The 19008-nt window shown below is 40.8% G+C and overlaps 1 protein-coding gene across 2 annotated transcripts in view; it reads right to left on the minus strand.

The window, feature by feature from the left end:
- ACSM5 (acyl-CoA synthetase medium chain family member 5) overlaps positions 1-19008 on the minus strand; it is a 36040-nt gene that overhangs the window by 5213 nt on the left and 11819 nt on the right. For both annotated transcript variants that reach the window (XM_078074074.1, XM_078074073.1), the window contains exons 5-9: positions 18288-18441; positions 10666-10745; positions 8850-8973; positions 8160-8240; positions 7914-8015 (exon numbers count right to left, since the gene is read on the minus strand). In XM_078074074.1, the coding sequence (XP_077930200.1) occupies positions 7914-8015; positions 8160-8240; positions 8850-8973; positions 10666-10745; positions 18288-18441 (541 nt within the window). The remainder of the gene's footprint in view (positions 1-7913; positions 8016-8159; positions 8241-8849; positions 8974-10665; positions 10746-18287; positions 18442-19008) is intronic.

Genomic DNA, 19008 nt, shown 5'->3' on the forward strand with positions numbered 1-19008 from the left:
TTTTCTTTTTTCTTTTCTTTTCTGGACAAAATGATGATATGGAGAAATTCACCCCAAAAGAAAGAAGAGGAGGTAGAACTCATGGCCAGGAATTTAATCAATATGATATAAGTAAGATGTCTGAACTAGAATTTAAAACAACAATTAACAGGATACTAGCTGGGCTTGAAAAAAACATACAAGACAGTAGAGAATCACTTACTGCAGAGATAAAAGAACTAAAATCTAGTTAGACCAAAATTTAAAATGTTATAACTGAGATGCAATTCCAAATGGAGGGCATAAAAATGAAGATGGATGAAACAGAAGAGTGAATCAGTGAATCAGAAGATAAAATTATGGAAAATAATGAAGTTGAAAAGAAGAGGGAAAGAAAGGTGATGGACCATGAAGGTAGATTTAGGGAACTCAGCAACTTATTAAAACATAGTAATATTCAAGGAAACAATGGCTTTGAATGACACACTGCACCAGATGGACTTAACAGATATATTCAGAACATTTCATCCTAAAGCAGCAGAATACACATTCTTTTCGAGTGCACATGGGACATTCTCCAGAATAGATCACATACTAGTCACAAATCAGCCCTCAACAAGTACAAAAAGATTGAGATCATACCATACCTATTTTCTGATCACAATGCTAAGAAACTAAGAAGTCAACCACAAGAAAAAATTTGCAAAGACCACAAATACATGGAGGTTAAAGAACATCCTACTAAAGAATGAATGGGTTAACCAGGAAATTAAGGAAGAAATTAAAAAATACATGGAAATGAATGTAAATGAAAACACAATAGTCCAAAACCTTTGGGATGCAGCAAAGGCAGTCCTTGAGGGAAGTATACTGCAATACAGGCCCACCTCAAGAAGCAAAAGAAGTCTCAAATACACAACCTAATCTTACACCTAAAGAAGCTAGAAAAAGAATAGCAAATAAAGCCTAACGCCAGTAGAAGAAGGAAAATAATAAAGATTAGAGCAGAAATAAATGATATAGAAACAAACAAAAAACCCCAGTAGAACGGATTAGCAAAACCAAGAGCTGGTTCTTCGAATGAATTAATAAAATTGATAAACCCCAGCCAGACTTATCAAAAAGAAAAGAGAAAGGACCCAAATAGAGAAAAATCACAAATAGAAGAGATCATAACCAACACCACAGAAATACAAACAATTATAAGAGAATACTATGAAAAATTATATGCCAACAAACTGGGCAACCTGGACGAAATGGACAAATTCTTAGAAACCTACAAACTACCAAAACTGAAACAGGAAGAAACAAAATTTGAATGGACCCATAACCAGCAAATAAATTGAATCAGTAATCAAAAATCTCCCAACAGGGCGCCTGGGTGGCTCAGTTGGTTAAGCAACTGCCTTCAGCTCAGGTCATGATCCTGGAGTCCCGGGATCGAGTCCCGCATCGGGCTCCCTGCTCGGCAGGGAGTCTGCTTCTCCCTCTGACCCTCCTCCCTCTCATGCTCTCTGTCTCTCATTCTCTCTCTCTCAAATAAATAAATAAAATCTTTAAAAAAAAAAAAAAAATCTCCCAACAAACAAAAGTCCAGGGCCAGATAGTTTCCATGGGGAATTCTACCAGACATTTGAAGAAGAGTTAATAACTATTCTCCTCAAACTGTTAAAAAAAAAAAAGAAAGAAATGGAAGGAAAACTTCTGAACTCATTCTACAAAGCCAGCATTACCTTAACTCCAAAACTAGACAAAGAGCCCACGAAAAAGGAGAATTATAGGCCAATATCCCTGATGAACATGGACGCAAAAAGTCTCAATAAAATACCAGCAAATCAAATTCAACAGTACATTAAAATAATTATTCACCACGATCAAGTGGGATTTATTGCTGGGCTGCAGGGATGGTTCAATATTTGCAAAATCAATCAACATGATACACCACATTAATAAAAGAAAGAATAAGAACCATATGATCCTCAGTAGATGCAGAAAAAGCATTTGATCAAATACAGAATCCTTTCCTGATAAAAACACTTAACAAAGTAGGGGTAGATGGAACATACCTCAACATCATAAAGGCCATGTACAGAAAATCCACAGCAAATATCCTCAATGGGGTAAAACTGACAACCTTTCCCACATGGTCAGGAATAAGACAAGGAAGTCCACTCTCACCATTACTATTTAACATAGTACTGGACATCTTATCTTAGCCTCAGCAATCAGACAACAAACAGAAATAAAAGGTATCAAAATTGGCAAGGAAGAAGTCAAACTTTCTCTTGCAGATGACATAATACTCTATGTAGAAAACCTGAAAGACTCCACCAAAAAATTGCTAGAACTCATACATGAATTCAGCAAAGTTGCAAGATACAAAATCATTGTCCACAAACCTGTTGCATTTCTATATACCAATAACGAAGCAGCAGAAAAATAAATCAAAGAATCGATCCCATTTGCAATTGTACCAAAAATAATAAGATACCTAGGAATAAGCCTAACTAAAGAGGAAAAAGATCTGTACTCTGAAAACTATAGAACACTTATGAAAGAAATTGAAGAGGACACAACGAAATGGAAAAACATTCCATGCTCATGGATTAGAAGAACATTGTTAAAATGTCTATACTACCCAAAACAAACTACCCAGTTAATGTATCCCTATCAAAATACCACCAGCATTTTTCACAGACCTAGAACAAACAATACTAAAATGTGTATGGAACCACAAACACCCTAAATAGCCAAAGCAATCCTGAAAAAGAAAAACAAAATGAGGCATCACGATTCCATATTTCAAGCTATGTTAAAAAGCTGTAGTCATCAAGACAGTATGGTACGGGCACAAAAACAGACAAATAAATCAATGGAACAGAATAGAGAACCCAGAAATGGACCCAAAACTATATGGTCAACTAATCTTCGATAAAGCAGGAAAGAATTTCCAATGGAAAAAAGACAGTCTCTTCAACAAATGGTGTTGGGAAAACTGTACAGCAATATGCAAAGAGTGAAACTTTCTTACACCACACACAAAAATAAATTCAAAATGGATGAAAGACCTCAATGTGAGATAGGAAACCATCAAAATCCTCGAGGAGAACACAGGCAGAAACCTCTTTGACTCGGCCGTAACAGTTTCTTACTAGACAATGCCAGAAAGGAAAACAAAAGCAAAAATGAACTATTGGGACTTCATCAAGATAAAAAGCTTCTGCACAACGAAGGAAACTATCAACAAAACTAAAAGGCAGCTTACGGAATGGGAGAAGATAGTGGCAAATGATATATGTGATGAAGGGTTAGTATCCAAAATCTATAAAGAACTTACCAAACTCAACACCCAAAAAACAAACAATCCAGTTAAGAAATGGGCAGAAGACATGAATAGACACTTTTCCAAAGAGGACATCCAGATGGCTAACAGACACATGTAAAGATGCTCAACATCACTGGTCAGGGAAATACAAATCAAAACCACAATGAGATACCACACATCTGTCAGAATGGCTAAAATTAACAACACAGGACACATCAGGTGTTGGCGAGGATGTGGAGAAAGGGGAACCCTCTTACACTATTGGTGGGAATGCAAACTCGTATGGCCACTCTGGAGAACAGTATAGAGGTGCCTCAAAAAGTTAAAAACAGAACTACCCTATGATCCAGCAATTGTGCTACTAGGTATTTACCCAAAGGACACAAAAATACAAATTTAAAGGGTTACATGCATCCCAGTGTTTATAGCAGCATTATCAACAATAGCCAAACTATGGAAAGAGCCCAAGTGTCCACTGACTAATGAATGGATAAAAAGATGTGGTATGTATGTATGTATGTGTGTGTGTGTGTGTGTGTGTGTGTGTATGTGTGTGTATCTATCACATCTATGTATCTATGTATACATGTATATTTGGTATGTATATATGGTATGTATATATAATGGTATATTACTCAGCCATCAAAAAATGAAATCTTGCCATGTGCAATGACATGGATGGAGCTAGAGTGTATTATGCTAAGTGAAATAAGTCAGAGAAAGACAAATACCATAGATCTCACTCATATGTGGAATTTAAGACAGAAAACAGATGAACATAAGGGAAGGGGGGGAAGAAAAAAAGAAGAGAGGGAAATGAATCATTAAGTGACTCTAAATGATAGGGAATAAACTGAGGGTTGATGGAGGGAGGTGGATCGGGGATGGGCTAGATGGGCGATGGGTACTGAGGAGGGCACGTGTGATGAGCATTGGGTGTTGTATGTAAGTGATGAATCACTGAATTCTGCTCCAGAAACCAATATTGCACTGTATGTTAACTAAGTAAAATTTAAGTTAAAAAATAAAATAAGAAATGAATTAAAAAAAAAAAAGAAACCAGGGGGCGCCTGGGTGGCTCAGTCGGTTAAGCATCTGCCTTCGGCTTAGGTCAGGATTCCAGGGTCATGGGATCAAGCCCCACGTCAGGTCTTCTGCTCAGCGGGGAGCCTGTTTCTCCCTCTCCCTCTGCCTGCCGCTCCCCCTGCTTGTGTTCTCTCTCTCTCTCTCTCTCAAATAAATGAATCTTTAAAAAAAGAAAAAGAAAAAAGAAACCAGGGGTGCCTGGGTGGCTTAGTTGGTTAAGCGTCTGCCTTTGGCTCAGGTCATGATCCCAGGGTCCTGGAATCGAGCCCCATGCTGGCTCCCTGCTCAGTAGGGAGCCTGCTTCTCCCCCTCCCCCTGCCTCTCCCCCTGCTTCTATGCTTTCTCTCTCTGTCAAATAAATAAATATCTTAAAAAAAAAAAAAGAAACCAGACACACAAATATGAATGCTTTATGATTCCATTTACATAAAGTTCTTTAAAAAAAAAAAGGCAAAAGTATTCTATTAGCAACACCAAATAATTTAGCAATTGCCAATGGCTTGGGGAATGACTGCTGGGGGGCACAAGGGAACTCTTTGGGGTGATAAGAATGTTCTATATCTTGATTGTGGTGATGGTCACACAAGTGTATACATGGGTCAAAAGTCATTGACCTATATACATGTAACGTAGGTACACTTACTGTATGTAAATTATGCCTCAATTTTAAAACTGCATTCAGAGAAAAAAGCAAAAAACTAAGCTGTCAATACCTTAAAATAGGGCACCTGGGTGGCTCAGTTGTTAAGCGTCTGCCTTCAACTCAGGTCATGATCCCAGGGTCCTGGGATCAAGTCCCACATCGGGCTCCCTGCTCGGCGGGAAGCCTGCTTCTCCCTCTCCCACTCCCCCTGCTTGTGTTCCTGCTCTCGCTATCTCTCTCTCTCTGTCAAATAAATAAATAAAATCTTAAAAAAAAAAAAAAAGAGTTACACTTAAAAAAAAAAAAAAACCTTAAAATAAATCTCACACAAAATCTGAAAGAAGTATAAAAAGAAAACTTAAAACTCTACAAAACAGGGCGCCTGGGTGGCTCAGTCAGTTAAGCATCTGCCTTCAGCTCAGGTCATGATCCCAGGGTCCTAGGATTGAGCCCCACATCAGGCTCCCTGCTCAGCGGGGAGCCTGCTTCTCCCTCTCCCTCTGCCTGCCACTCTGCCTACTTGTGCTATCTCTCTGTCAAATAAATAAATAAAATCTTAAAAAAAAAAAAACTCTACAAAACAGTAAAGAAGATATAAATGGAAGGATAGAAAGACTTAATATCATAAATATGTTAATTCTCCCAAATTGATCTACAGACTTAGTGACACTCATTAACCATTTTCCATGGAATTTGACAATTTGATTCTAAAATGTACATGAGACAGTAGAGAGCCGAGAGTAGGTAAAATATTTCTAAAGAAGTTGAGGAAGAAGGAGAGGCTTGCTTTAGTAGACATTAAGAGTTATGAGAATGTTTTCCTGGATGAGGCTCTATGGTATCAGTACAGGGATAAAACAAATGACCAACTAAATAGAAGAAACTGCCAAAACTTAGCTATGTATGAATATATCAAACTTTTATTTCTGACCAAGTTGACATGACAGATCACTTTTTTCTCATTGAGATTTTTTTATCTTTTTATTTTTATTAGTTTTTAGTTTTTATTTAAATTCCAGTTAACATATAGTATAATATTAGTTTCAGGAATGGAATTTAGTGATTCATCACTTATCTACAACACCCAGTGCTTACAAGTGCCCTCCTTAATACCCATCTCCATTCCCCATCCACTTCCCCTCCATCAACCCTGTTTGTTCTCTATAGTTATGAGTCTGTTTTATGGTTTCCCTCTTTTTTCCCCCTATGTTCGTCTGTTTTGTTTCTTAAATTCCACATAGGAGTGAAATCATATGGTATTTGTTGTTCTCTGACTGACTTACTTTGCTTAGCATAATACTGAGATTTAATGGTTTTTTTTTTTCCTTGGTTAAAAATGACCCAAGAAGAAAACCAACAGCTGGTGCTGAAAAGAAAAAGTTGAAAAAAGTAAAGATTCCTGTCCAGCAAATAACTCTACAAATTACTTGACTCTCTCAATGGAACGATCACAGACCCACAAAGGTCCTGTATGTGAGCCCTGTGAGGACCAGGTCTTGTCTTTCTGTCATTGCTATAGACTTAATGGCATGAAGTAGCCACTCAATAAATAATGAATGAATTATTCAGAAAAGTCAAGGATTTGCTATTGCTTACAAAAACGATTAGACGGCACAAACAATGAATCATGGAACACTACATCAAAAACTAATGGTGTAATGTATGGTGATTAACATAACAATAAAAATTTTTAAAAAATGATTAGATGGAAATACACTAAAATTTGAAAATTATCTCTGCTTGGTGTATTACTGTGTTGTTGTTCGGGGTTTTTTGGGAGGGGAGTTGTTTGTTTGTTTGTTTATTCTGGTAGGTAAGTTTCTGTGACTTTAAATGAAATACCATGAAAGACTTATCTCTCTTGTAGTCACAAAAAAGCCACTAAAATACATACTCACCATTCTAAAAACAAATGGACTTATCTTTATCTCTTCCTTCTAGTGTTGTAGCTGATGGATGGCATCATATACATGCCAGATGGAATTCCTTACAAAGCCATGGTTCTCAACCTTGGCTGCACTTTCGAATCACCAGGGGAACTGATCCACATCATCAGAAAGTTTAATCTCATCAAGTGGGGCTTGAATACCAGTCATGTTTTGAAGTTTCCAAGGTTTTCTAATGTGCCACCAAGTTGAAAACCATGTCAGTAGAGCTTTATAGAGAAGGGTCTAACAAAAAGAAAGCGCATCATAAACACCCACCAAAGCAGGCACAAGGGAGAGGTCATTCCTGGATTATCACAGAAACTTAGACTAGAATCCTAGGACACAGCCCTGCCAACAGACCCCTTCTGAGCCACACAAGACTTAAGACACAAAGAATCCTGAAATTAGGCTCTGACACAAATTGCAGTTTGACTTTCGTGAAGTCCCTTCTCTTCTCTGAGCTGCAATTTCTCATCATTAGGGGCACCTGGGTGGCTGAGGTGGTTAAATGGCTGCCTTCAGCTCAAGTCATGATCTCGGGATCCTGAGATCCAGCTCCACATCGGGCTCCTTGCTCGGTGGGGAGTCTGCTTCTCCCTCTGCCTGCCCCTACCCCCTGCTTGTGCTCTCTTGTGCTCACTCTCCCTCTCTCAAATAAATAAAATCTTTTAAAAAAATTCTCATCATTAAAATGATGGGGTGTCCCGTGTTATAAATTTGCTCTCTCAGACATACCCATGCTTAAATTCACGTCCTGGACATACTAGTTGCCTGACATTGGGTAAGTCAATCTTTCTCATTTCCTTATCAATAATAGCACCTTATCAATAATAGTGCCAACCTACCTCATGCAGTTATTACAAGGGTTAAACAAGTAAGTATTTATAAATATTAGAACACAACACTCGACACACAGAAATCACTGTGAAAATGGCCATTCCCTGCCACTTACCAAATAGCAACTGAAGAAACAGAAGGGCCGGGTGGGCCTGACTCGGACAGCAATATTCCCCTCTTCTCCTGGAGATAGGATGTTGCCCTCATCATCCACGATCTGGCAGAGAGATCACAGGGCCGTGTCTGGATATCTGCACAGCCAGACCACCCCACCAGCTGAGCCGGCTGATGCTAACCAGGACATGCATTTTGCTCTCCTCTTTGAGCCAAGCCTCAATAACAGTTGGGGGAGGCTGCCTACCTGCACATCATAAGGTGGAGATGCTTTCCCCATGGATCCAGACTTGATTTTCATGCCTTTTGAATTGGCACAGATTAAAACCTGGAGAGAAAGCAGGTCCAGAAAGGTGGAGACGTATCCCTGTAGCTTCTTCCCCTTCCTGGTGTCCACCTTTTCTCTCACTCTGCCTTCTACCGCTCCTTCTCTCTCCCCTCTCCTACCTGCTCTTCGTTTCTCTCCCTTCCTTCTGCCTCCCTTCCTTCCTTCTCTTCTTTCCATAGTCAACAAACATTTATTGAATGCCCTACTGGACACTGACACATAAAGAACCAAATGTGTCGCTAAGCCAAAAGACTCAGTTGACCCCCAACTCTCTGCTGCCTGGATGGCTGTGGGGAATACTGGGTAAGATCCTGGGCTCTGACCAGAGACAGATGGAGGCTGTCCTGGTGGAGACAAATGGTACCTACAGTCGTGAGAGTAGGTTTGCTGGCTATGGTGTCATTGTGAAATCACTTTATCTTTTAAACCAAAAGGGAAGAAAAGCTGATGGGATTTTGTTATCAGCTTCTCCCAGGGGGCAGGGCAGTCCCTGATGGGTGTCACAGCCAGGAAGGCAGGAGGCTCTTCGGGCTGGTCATCTCCACCAAGTGGCTGAGGGTGCAGGTGGAGATGACCTGTGGCAGGGACCCGGGCCCCAGTAGCACTCACTGTTTCAGACTGGCCATAGCCTTCATGCAGCTCCAGGCCCACCTGGCTCTTCCACTTCTCTCTCACGTCAGGATTCAGTGCCTCTCCTCCAGTCAAACAGTGCCTCAGGCTCTGAAACTGGTACCTTTCTCAGTTGGAAAACAAGACCACCCGTGTCAGGATCCCTCCACCCCCCACGGGACCCAACAATGCTGCTCAGGTCTACACATCTAAAGCCACTGCAGGGTAAAGTCCAGGCTTTATCATCTGTTCCAAGTGCCCCATCCTCTGGCTTTGCAGGCATATTCCTCATGGGCGGATAATTTTTTTAAAAATCAATCCTATCTGATTTTGGAATAAAATTGGAACCTCATATAAGTAGGTTTTGGCATAACATAGCGAACTCCAGGTGAACTGGCCAAAAATAAATTGGTTAGGACAACCACCTGGTTAAAAAAGATAAGCCAATTACATGGGGCACCTGGGTGACTCAGTCAGTTAAGCGTCTGTCTTCGGCTCGGATCATGATCTCAAGGTCCTGGGATCGAGCCCCGCATTGCACCTGGCTCCCCGCTCAGTGGGGGAACGTGCTTATCCCTCTCTCTCTGCCCCTCCCCTTCCGGCTTGTGTTCTCTCTCTCTCAAATAAATAAATAAAATTTTTTTAAGAAGAAAAGATCAGCTGATTACAAATTTAAAAGGTAGGAAGTAGCCCCCTAGGAATCTGACAATTCTGACAAATGGGCCAAAAATTCCAACATATGTTGTAAAACTACCCCTCCATTCAACAAATTATCCAAAATGTAAAAAATTGGCGGTTGCAAATACATTTCAACCATTTTTTTTCCTTTGGATAAACTTGGTTTGACTATTAATTAGTATTACCTAGTACCTTTCAACCAAACTATTCTTCAACAAGTTATTCAGAGTCTGCTTGCAGTTAAAATCTTGATCTTAAGGTATACATGACAGATCAATGAATGGGATAAATTCTTACATTAGAGAAGAATTCACCAGGGGAATCATGTAAGAACTCCCCCTTAGGTGCTTCATGGACAGATACATGGGATGAGGGGAGAGAATAGAAGAGGCAAACATAGATCAGAGTCAGTAAGCTACTGAAGGGTCATAGGTCTCTGTCCATACACCTCAGCAACTAGACTTGTCCTGCTAGCAGATGTTCCTTTGGATTCACCCAGGATGGGAGCCACACGTACACAGTCTTGTTGCCTTCAGTGGGATATCCAATGGCATTCACTCAGAGAGTGGCTGAATGGAGTTAGTCTGGGCCTGAGGGATGGAACATCTACTACGGTGGGCTTGCTGGTCCCCCAAACCTAAGGCCCTGGCCACAAATCCCACTCCACGGGTGGCTAACAATTATCCAACAATTTCTCCAACCTCACAGAAGTAGAAGACATACTGCTGAGAGATGCCCTTGTGGAGAGACAGCCCACCTCAAGTGCTAAAATTTCAGACTATCTTAAATCTATCCAATTCCATCTGGATGCAAATTCCTGGGCAGGAGGTGGTGGTGCAGAAGTTCATTTTTGGGGGGCATCTGCAAAGGATAGAGATGTGTATGCTTGAGTATGTGTGTGTGTGAGATAGAGGAACACAGATATATATAATATTCTAGATATATATTCTGTATAGAAAGAATCACAGATGTATGTGTGTATATGTGTGTGTGTGTATATATATATATAGAGAGAGAGAGAGAGAGAGATGAGACAGAGACAGAGTTGGTCGAGAGGATGGGTATGCGTGTGTACATAAACTGCTGTATATCCACATACTTAGGTCCCCAAAGCGCCAAACAGATGGGCTGGCTGTACCTGGTGAGATCCTCCTGTACCAGCAGCCGGAAGATGGTGGGGACACAGCAGAGGGTGGTGATCGGGAATCTGGAGAGAGTCTAAACAGAAACAACGGGTAGAAGATCTTCTTAGAGGTACTGGGGTGGGACTTTGTGGAGATGGAGGAGGTGAACTGGATCTTCATACTCTCAATACCAGAGGAGAGAAGGTGAAAACTGTGTGTGCCTTCCAGTCCAAGATGGCCCTGAGTGATGTCACTTCCTAATATTTGCACTCTTGTGGGGCCCCTTCCCACATTGAACCAAGTTGGTCTGTGTGACCAATAGCATACCACAGAAGTGACAGATGCCGCTTTTGAGATTATACAAAGACTACCTATCTTGAGTTACTTGCTCTGGGGAAAACAGGCCACCATGTTGTGAGTATACTTGAGTGTACACAGTAAGAAACTGAAACCTTTGGCCAATAGCCAATGAGAAACTTAAGACTTCTAAAAACCACATGAGTGGGTTTTTAAATAGATTCTCTATTCCCGGTCAAACCTTAAGATAATTGCAGTCCTGGCAGACATCTTTCTTTTACATTATGGTAAAATACACACCACATAAAATTTACCATTTTAACCATTACATAAAATGTACACTCTAATGGCAATAAATACATTTACATTGTTGTGCAACCATCACCACTATCCATCTCCAGAACTTCAAAAAATCTTCCCAAACGGAAACTCTGTACCCATTACATGATACCTCCCCGTTTCTTCTTTCCCCCAGTTCCTGACCATTCTACTTTCTGTCTCTATGACTTTAACTACTCTAGATACATCATATAAGTGAACCATACTGTATCCATCCTTTTGTGGCTAGCTTATTAGCTCACTCAACATAATGTTGTCAAGATTCATCCATGATATAGCATGTGTCATTCCTTCTTTTTAAAGGCTGAATAATGAGGAGGGAAAAGATGACGGAGTAGGGAACCCTATTCCAACCGGTCCCCGGAATTGAGCTGGATATCTACCAGATCACTCTGAACACCCACGAAATCAGCTTGAGATGTAAAAAGATAGATCTGGATCTCTACAAACAGAATATTGCAGGTATTTGGTTTCGAGGTATGAAGCAGGGAACCGTGATTCCGTGGGCACATATGGGAGGATAAAAGGAAGGGGGAGGGAGCCGAGCCATTGGGATCCTACACCACCAGTGAGCCATAGCCTCCCGCGCTGGGGACTGGGCACAGACTCGCAGACTGGTAGCGGTGGGGAAAGGACTTTAGGGCAGCCCCCCCGGATGGAAACCTGGAGCGGCAGGGCCAGGCATGCGAACTGGGGGTGGCTGGTGGTTTTAGAAGCACAAAGGGCAGAGACGTGCCCGGACCTGGAGGCGAGGACTGGGAGCGCTGCAGAGGGCACACAACCCAGGACTGCAGTTTATAGCAGCACAGACAGAAACGGAGATAGTGTGGCCTCGAGAGCTCACTGAAAAACAGGCTGTGATCTCTCCGCTCTGAGGCAGAGGGTTGGAAACGGTCTCTTCTGCTCTGACTCTCAGAAGAGATGCAGAAAGTAGCCAGGGAAAGCCACCAGGGAACAAAAGCCCCAAAAAACCAGTTTCCACTGAGCCCATCCCCCGCCACAGGGGTCACGGCAACTCTGCCCAAACAGGGTTGCCTGAGTAACAGCGCGGCAGGCCCCTCCCCCAGAAGACAGGCTGGGAAAACAAGAGGCCAGCAACCCTAAGTTCCCAAGAAAACAGGTGCATCTTGCTTGGGTTGTGGTCAATAATTGGGACTCTGTACATTCCCTCAACCACCACTCAACAGAATGACTAGGAGGAGGAACCCCCAAAATAGGAAAGATTCAGAGACTATGACTTATGCAGCAGATTTACAAATGGATTCAGATATAACCAAGATGTTGGAGCTGAAATTCAGGGTAGCAACTGTGAAGACGATAGCTAGAATGGAGAAATCAATTAATGGCAACATAGAGTCTCTAAGGGCAGAAATGAAAGCTGAACTGGCAGAACTTAAAAATGCTATCAATGAGATCCAATCTAATCTAGATAATCTAACAGCTAGGGTAAGTGAGGCAGAAGAATGAATTAGTGCTTTAGAAGACCAATTAATAGACAAGAAGGGAAAAGAAGAGGCCAGGGAAAAACAACTCAGAATCCATGAAAATAGAATCAGAGAAATAAGTGACACCATGAAATGTTCCAATGTCAGAATTATTGGGATCCCTGAAGGGGGTGGAGAGAGAGAGAGAGGACTAGAAGATATATTTGAGCAAATCATAGCTGAGAACTTCCTTAATCTGGGGAATGATACAAACATTTGTGTCCTAGAGGCAGAGAGGACCCATCCCAAGATCAAGGAAAAGAGGCCAACACCCCAGCATGTAATAGTAAAACTTGCAAATCTTTAGAACCAAGGAAACCATCTTAAGGGCAGTTAGGGGGAAGAAATTCCTTACGTACAGAGGGAGGAACATCAGAATAACGTCAGACCTATCCACAGAGACCTGGCAAGCCAGAAAGGCCTGGCAAGACATATTCAGGGTACTAAATGAGAAGAACATGCAGCCAAGAATACTTTATCCAGCAAGGCTGTCATTTAGAATGGATGAAGAAATGCAGAGCTTCCAAGACCGGCAGAAACTGAAAGAATATGTGACCACTAAGCCAGCCCTGCAAGAAATATTAAGGGGGGTTCTATAAAAGGAGAAAGACCCCAAGAGTCATATACAACAGAAATTTACAGAGACAAACTATAGAAACAAGGTCTTCACAGGCAACATGATGACAATAAATTCATATCTTTCAATAATCACTCTCAAAGTGAGTGGCCTAAACGCTCCCATAAAATGGCACAGGGCTGCAGATTGGATAAAAAGACAGGACCCATCCATATGCTGCCGGCAAGAGACTCATTCTGAACCTAAAGATACATCCAGACTGAAAGTGAAGGGATGGAGATCCATCTTCCATGCCAACAGACCTCAAAAGAAAGCTGGGATAGCAATTCTTATATCAGACAAATTAGATTTTAAACTAAAGACTGTAGTTAGAGACACAGAAGGACACTATATCATTCTTAAAGGGTCTATCCAACAAGAAGATCTAACAATTGTAAATATCTATGCCCCCAACATGGGACCAGCCATCTACATAAGCCAACTGTTAACCAAAATAAAGAGTCATATTGATAACAGTATGTTAATTGTAGGAGACCTCAATACTCCACTCTCAGCAATGGACAGATCATCTAAGCAGAAAATCAACAAAGAAAAAGAGCTTTGAATGACACACTGGACCAGATGGACGTCATAGTTATATATAGAACATTCCACCCTAAAACTACAGAATACTCATTCTTCTCGAGTGCACATGGAACTTTCTCCAGAATAGACCACATACTAGGTCACAAATCAGGTCTCAACCGATACCAAAAGACTGAGATTATTCCCTGCATATTCTCAGACGGTAATGCTTTAAAACTGGAACTCAAACACAAGAAAAAATTTGGAAGAAATTCAAACACTTGGAAGCTAAAGACCACTCTGCTCAAGAATGTTTGGGTCAACCAGGAAATCAAAGAAGAACTTAAACAATTCATGGAAACCAATGAGAACAAAAACACATTGGTCCAAAACCTACGGGATACTGCAAAGGCGGTCCTAGGGGGGAAAGTCATAGCCATCCAAGCCTCACTCAAAAAAATAGAAAAATCCCGAATTCACCAACTAACTCTACACCTTAAAGAACTAGAGAAAAAGCAACAAACGATGCCTAAACCACGCATTAGAAGAGAAATAATTAAGATTAGAGCAGAGATCAATGAATTAGAAACCAGAAACACAGTAGATCAGATCAACGAAACTAGAAGCTGGTTCTTTGAAAGAATTAATAAGATCGATAAACCACTGGCCAGACTTATGCAAAAGAAAAGAGAAAGGCCCCAAATCAATAAAATCATGAATGAAAGGGGAGAGATCACGACTAACACCAAGGAAATAGAAACAATTATTAGAAATTATTATCAACAACTATATGCCAAAAAATTGAGCAACCTAGATGAAATGGATGCCTTCCTGGAAACCTATAATAAACTCCCAAGACTGAAACAGGGAGAAATTGACAACCTGAATAGGCCAATAACCAATAACGAAATTGAAGCAGTGATCAAAAACCTCCCAAAAAACAAGAGTCCAGGGCCTGATGGATTCCGTGGGGAATTCTACCAAACATTCAAAAAAGAAATAATACCTATTCCCCTGAAGCTGTTTCAAAAAATAGAAACAGAAAGAAAGCTTCCAGACTCATTCTATGAGGCCAGCATTACCTTAATCCCCAAACCAGGCAAAGACCCCATCAAAAAGGAGAATTTCAGACCAATATCCTTGATGAATATGGATTCCAAAATCCTCAACAAAATCCTAGCTAATAGGATCCAACAATACATTAAAAGGATCATCCACCGTGACCAAGTGGGATTTATCCCTGGGATGCAAGGGTGGTTCAACATTCGGAAATCATTCAGTGTGATAGAACACATTAATCAGAGGAGGGAGAAGAACCATATGGTCCTCTCAATTGATGCAGAAAAAGCATTTGACAAAATACAACATCCTTTCCTGATTAAAACTCTTCAGAGTAGAGGGATAGAGGGAACATTCCTCAAGTTCATAAAATCCATCTATGAAAAACCCACAGTGAATATCATCCTCAATGGGGAAAAGCTGAGAGCCTTTCCCTTAAGATCAGGAACACGTCAAGGATGCCCACTCTCGCCACTATTGTTCAACATAGTACTAGAAGTCCTAGCAACCACAATCAGACAACAAAAAGAAATAAAAGGTATTCAAATTGGCAATGAAGAAGTCAAACTCTCTCTTTTCGCAGACGACATGATACTTTATGTGGAAAATCCAAAAGACTCCACCCCCAAATTACTAGAACTCATCCAGCAATTCAGTAATGTGGCAGGATACAAAATCAATGCACAGAAATCAGTTGCTTTCTTATACACTAACAACGCAACTGTAGAAAGAGAAATTAGAGAAACAATTCCCTTTACAATAGCACCAAAAACCATAAGATACCTCGGAATAAACCTAACCAAAGAGGTAAAGGATCTATACTCTAGGAACTACAGAACACTCATGAAAGAAATTGAAGAAGACACAAAAAGATGGAAAAATATTCCATGCTCATAGATCGGAAGAATAAACATTGTTAAAATGTCTATCTACCCAGAGCAATCTATACCTTCAATACCATCCCGATCAAAATTCCAATGACATTTTTCAAAGTGCTGGAACAAACAATCCTAAAATCTGTACAGAATCAGAAAAGACCCCGAATCGCCAAGGAAATGTTGAAAAAGAAAAACAAAGCTGGGGGCATCACGTTGCCCGATTTCAAGCTATATTACAAAGCAGTGATCACCAAGACAGCATGGTACTGGCACAAAAACAGACATATAGACCAATGGAACGGAATAGAGAACCCAGATATGGACCCTCAACTCTATGGTCAAATAATCTTCAACAAAGCAGGAAAAAATATGCAATGGAAAAAAGACAGTCTCTTCAATAAATGGTGCTGGGAAAATTGGACAGCCACATGCAGAAGAATGAAACTCGACCATTCTCTAACACCATACACAAAGATAAACTCAAAATGGATGAAAGACCTCAATGTGAGATAGGAATCCATCAAAATCCTAGAGGAGAACACAGGCAGTAACCTCTTTGACATCGGCCACAGCAACTTCTTTCAAGATACATCTCCAAAGGCTAGTGAAACAAAAGCAAAAATGAACTTTTGGGACTTCATCAAGATAAAAAGCTTCTGCACAGCAAAGGAAACAGTCAACAAAACAAAGAGGCAACCCACGGAATGGGAGAAGATATTTGCAAATGACACTACAGATAAAGGGCTGGTATCCAAGATCTATAAAGAACTTCTCAAACTCAACACCCAAAAAATAAATAATCAAGTCAAAAACAGACACTTCTCCAAAGAAGACATACAAATGGCTAACAGACACATGAAAAAGTGTTCATCATCATTAGCCATCAGGGAAATTCAAATCAAAACCACATTGAGATACCACCTTAGAAAGGCAAAAATTGACAAGGCAAGAAACAACAAATGCTGGAGAGGTTGTGGAGAAAGGGGAACCCTCTTACACTGTTGGTGGGAATGCAAGTTGGTACAGCCACTTTGGAAAACAGTGTGGAGGTGCCTCAAAAAATTAAAAATAGAGCTACCCTATGACCCAGCAATTGCATTACTGGGTATTTACCCCAAAGACACAGATGTAGTGAAAAGAAGGGCCATACGTACCCCAACATTCATAGCAGCAATGTCTGCAATAGCCAAACTGTGGAAAGAGCTGAGATGCCCTTCAACAGATGAATGGATAAAGAAGATGTGGTCCATATATACAGTGGAATATTACTCAGCCACCAGAAAGGATGAATACCCAACTTTTACATCAACATGGATGGGACTAGAGGAGATTATGCTAAATGAAATAAGTCAAGCAGAGACAGTCAATTATATGGTTTCACTTATTTGTGGAACATAAGGAATAGCCGGGAGGACATTAGTAGAAGGAACGGAAAAGAGAAGGGGGGGAAATCAGAGGGAGAGATGAACCATGAGAGACGATGGACTCTGAGAAACAAACTGAGGGTGTTAGAGGGGAGGGAGGTGGGGAGATGGATTAGCCTGGTGATGGGTATTAAGGAGGGCATGTACTGCATGGAGCACTGGGTGTTATACGAAAACAATGAAGCGTGGAACACTACATCAAAAACTAATGATGTATGGTGATTAACATAACATAATAAAATTAAATTTAAAAAAATAAAGGCTGAATAATATTCCATTGTATGTATGTACCACATCTTGTTTATTCATTTATCTGCCGATGGGACTTGGGTTGCTTCCACCTTTGGGCTATTAGTAATAATGCTGCTCTGAACATGGATATACCTAGCTGACATCTTGACTACAACCTCATGAGAGGTCCTAATTCAGAACCAGCTATTAGGTTGCTCCCAGCCTCCTGACCACCAGACACTGAGATGATAAATGTTTGTTTTAAGCTGTTAGGTTTTGGGGTAACTGACTACCATAGATAACTAATACACCATGTAAGGGCGGGGGGCCAGTAGAGGGACAAGGCACACACTGGCTGATAAAGCCCTCAGTTGAATAATGATGATGGTGAGCTTGACAGTGGCAATAATAATCAATATGTGTTAAGAACCCACTCTGATTATGATTTTCCCCAAAGTTTTGAAAAATAACTAGGGTTTTAACAGAAGCATAGGGAAGAAAGTGGTGGAAGGAGAGGCACCCAATGCAGAAAAAATAGATTATGCAGATGTTTAGAGATATGAAATGGTCTTATGTCTAGGGATCTAGTTAGAGGATAGGCAATAATTGAAGGTAGACAGGTGGGCAGGAATCAGATTACTGAACGTCCTGGGAGCCATTTTTTTAATATCCACACTAAAGAAGGCTTAGGGTCACTTATCCATGCCTTTTCTCCTGCAAATTCAAAAACTATATTCTATTCATCTCATTTACATCCAACACATAAGCCATGTTGTTTCTTACATTCAGAATAATCTTGGCATCGACTCGGGGCAGCTCATGCACAAAAATGCAAGATCCATTAGACCAGGCAGAGAAGAGGGTCCAAGCTGCCTTTACCCAGCCAGTGTCAGACGTGTTCCAGAAGATGTCCGATTTGGTCAAGTCCACCCACCGTCTGCCAAAAATTAAAGAAAGTCAGAACCTTCAGCAATGCTTCTACCTTTAAAAAGGATTACATTACCCATGTTACTTTATTTGGAACCTTGCCCATAGTGGGTACTCACTTATAGTTATCAAATCTGTACAAGAACCATAAAGTCAATCTTTGTCTCAACAAGCATTTATTGAACATATTCTAGGTATTTATGCCCGAGGTGAAGGATATAGAATTAAAAAGACAGCTCCCATGCTTTTAAGAGTTCACAGTCTAGTGGGAGTGATCACTAGTAAGGGAACACATTAGCTCCATACAATGTGATGAGGGCACATTCTTTATTCAACACTTATTCTGGACTTGTCATCAGAGTCTAGGAAAGAATGATTAGTGTTGCTTTGGGGGGCTTATAGGTTAATAAGTATCAACATCCAGGAGGCTGGTGGAGAGCAAGCTTTCGTAGAGTTAAACACAGAGCTTTATGCAATTACAGAGAACGGGCACCTAACCCAGAGAAAAGTTGGAGATGGGGTCTGAGAAATGCTTCCCCAGAGGAGGTGAGGTCTGAGCGAGATGTAATGATGCATA

Source organism: Halichoerus grypus, chromosome 6, assembly GCF_964656455.1.
Source record: "Halichoerus grypus chromosome 6, mHalGry1.hap1.1, whole genome shotgun sequence".
NCBI classification, from domain to species: domain Eukaryota; kingdom Metazoa; phylum Chordata; class Mammalia; order Carnivora; family Phocidae; genus Halichoerus; species Halichoerus grypus.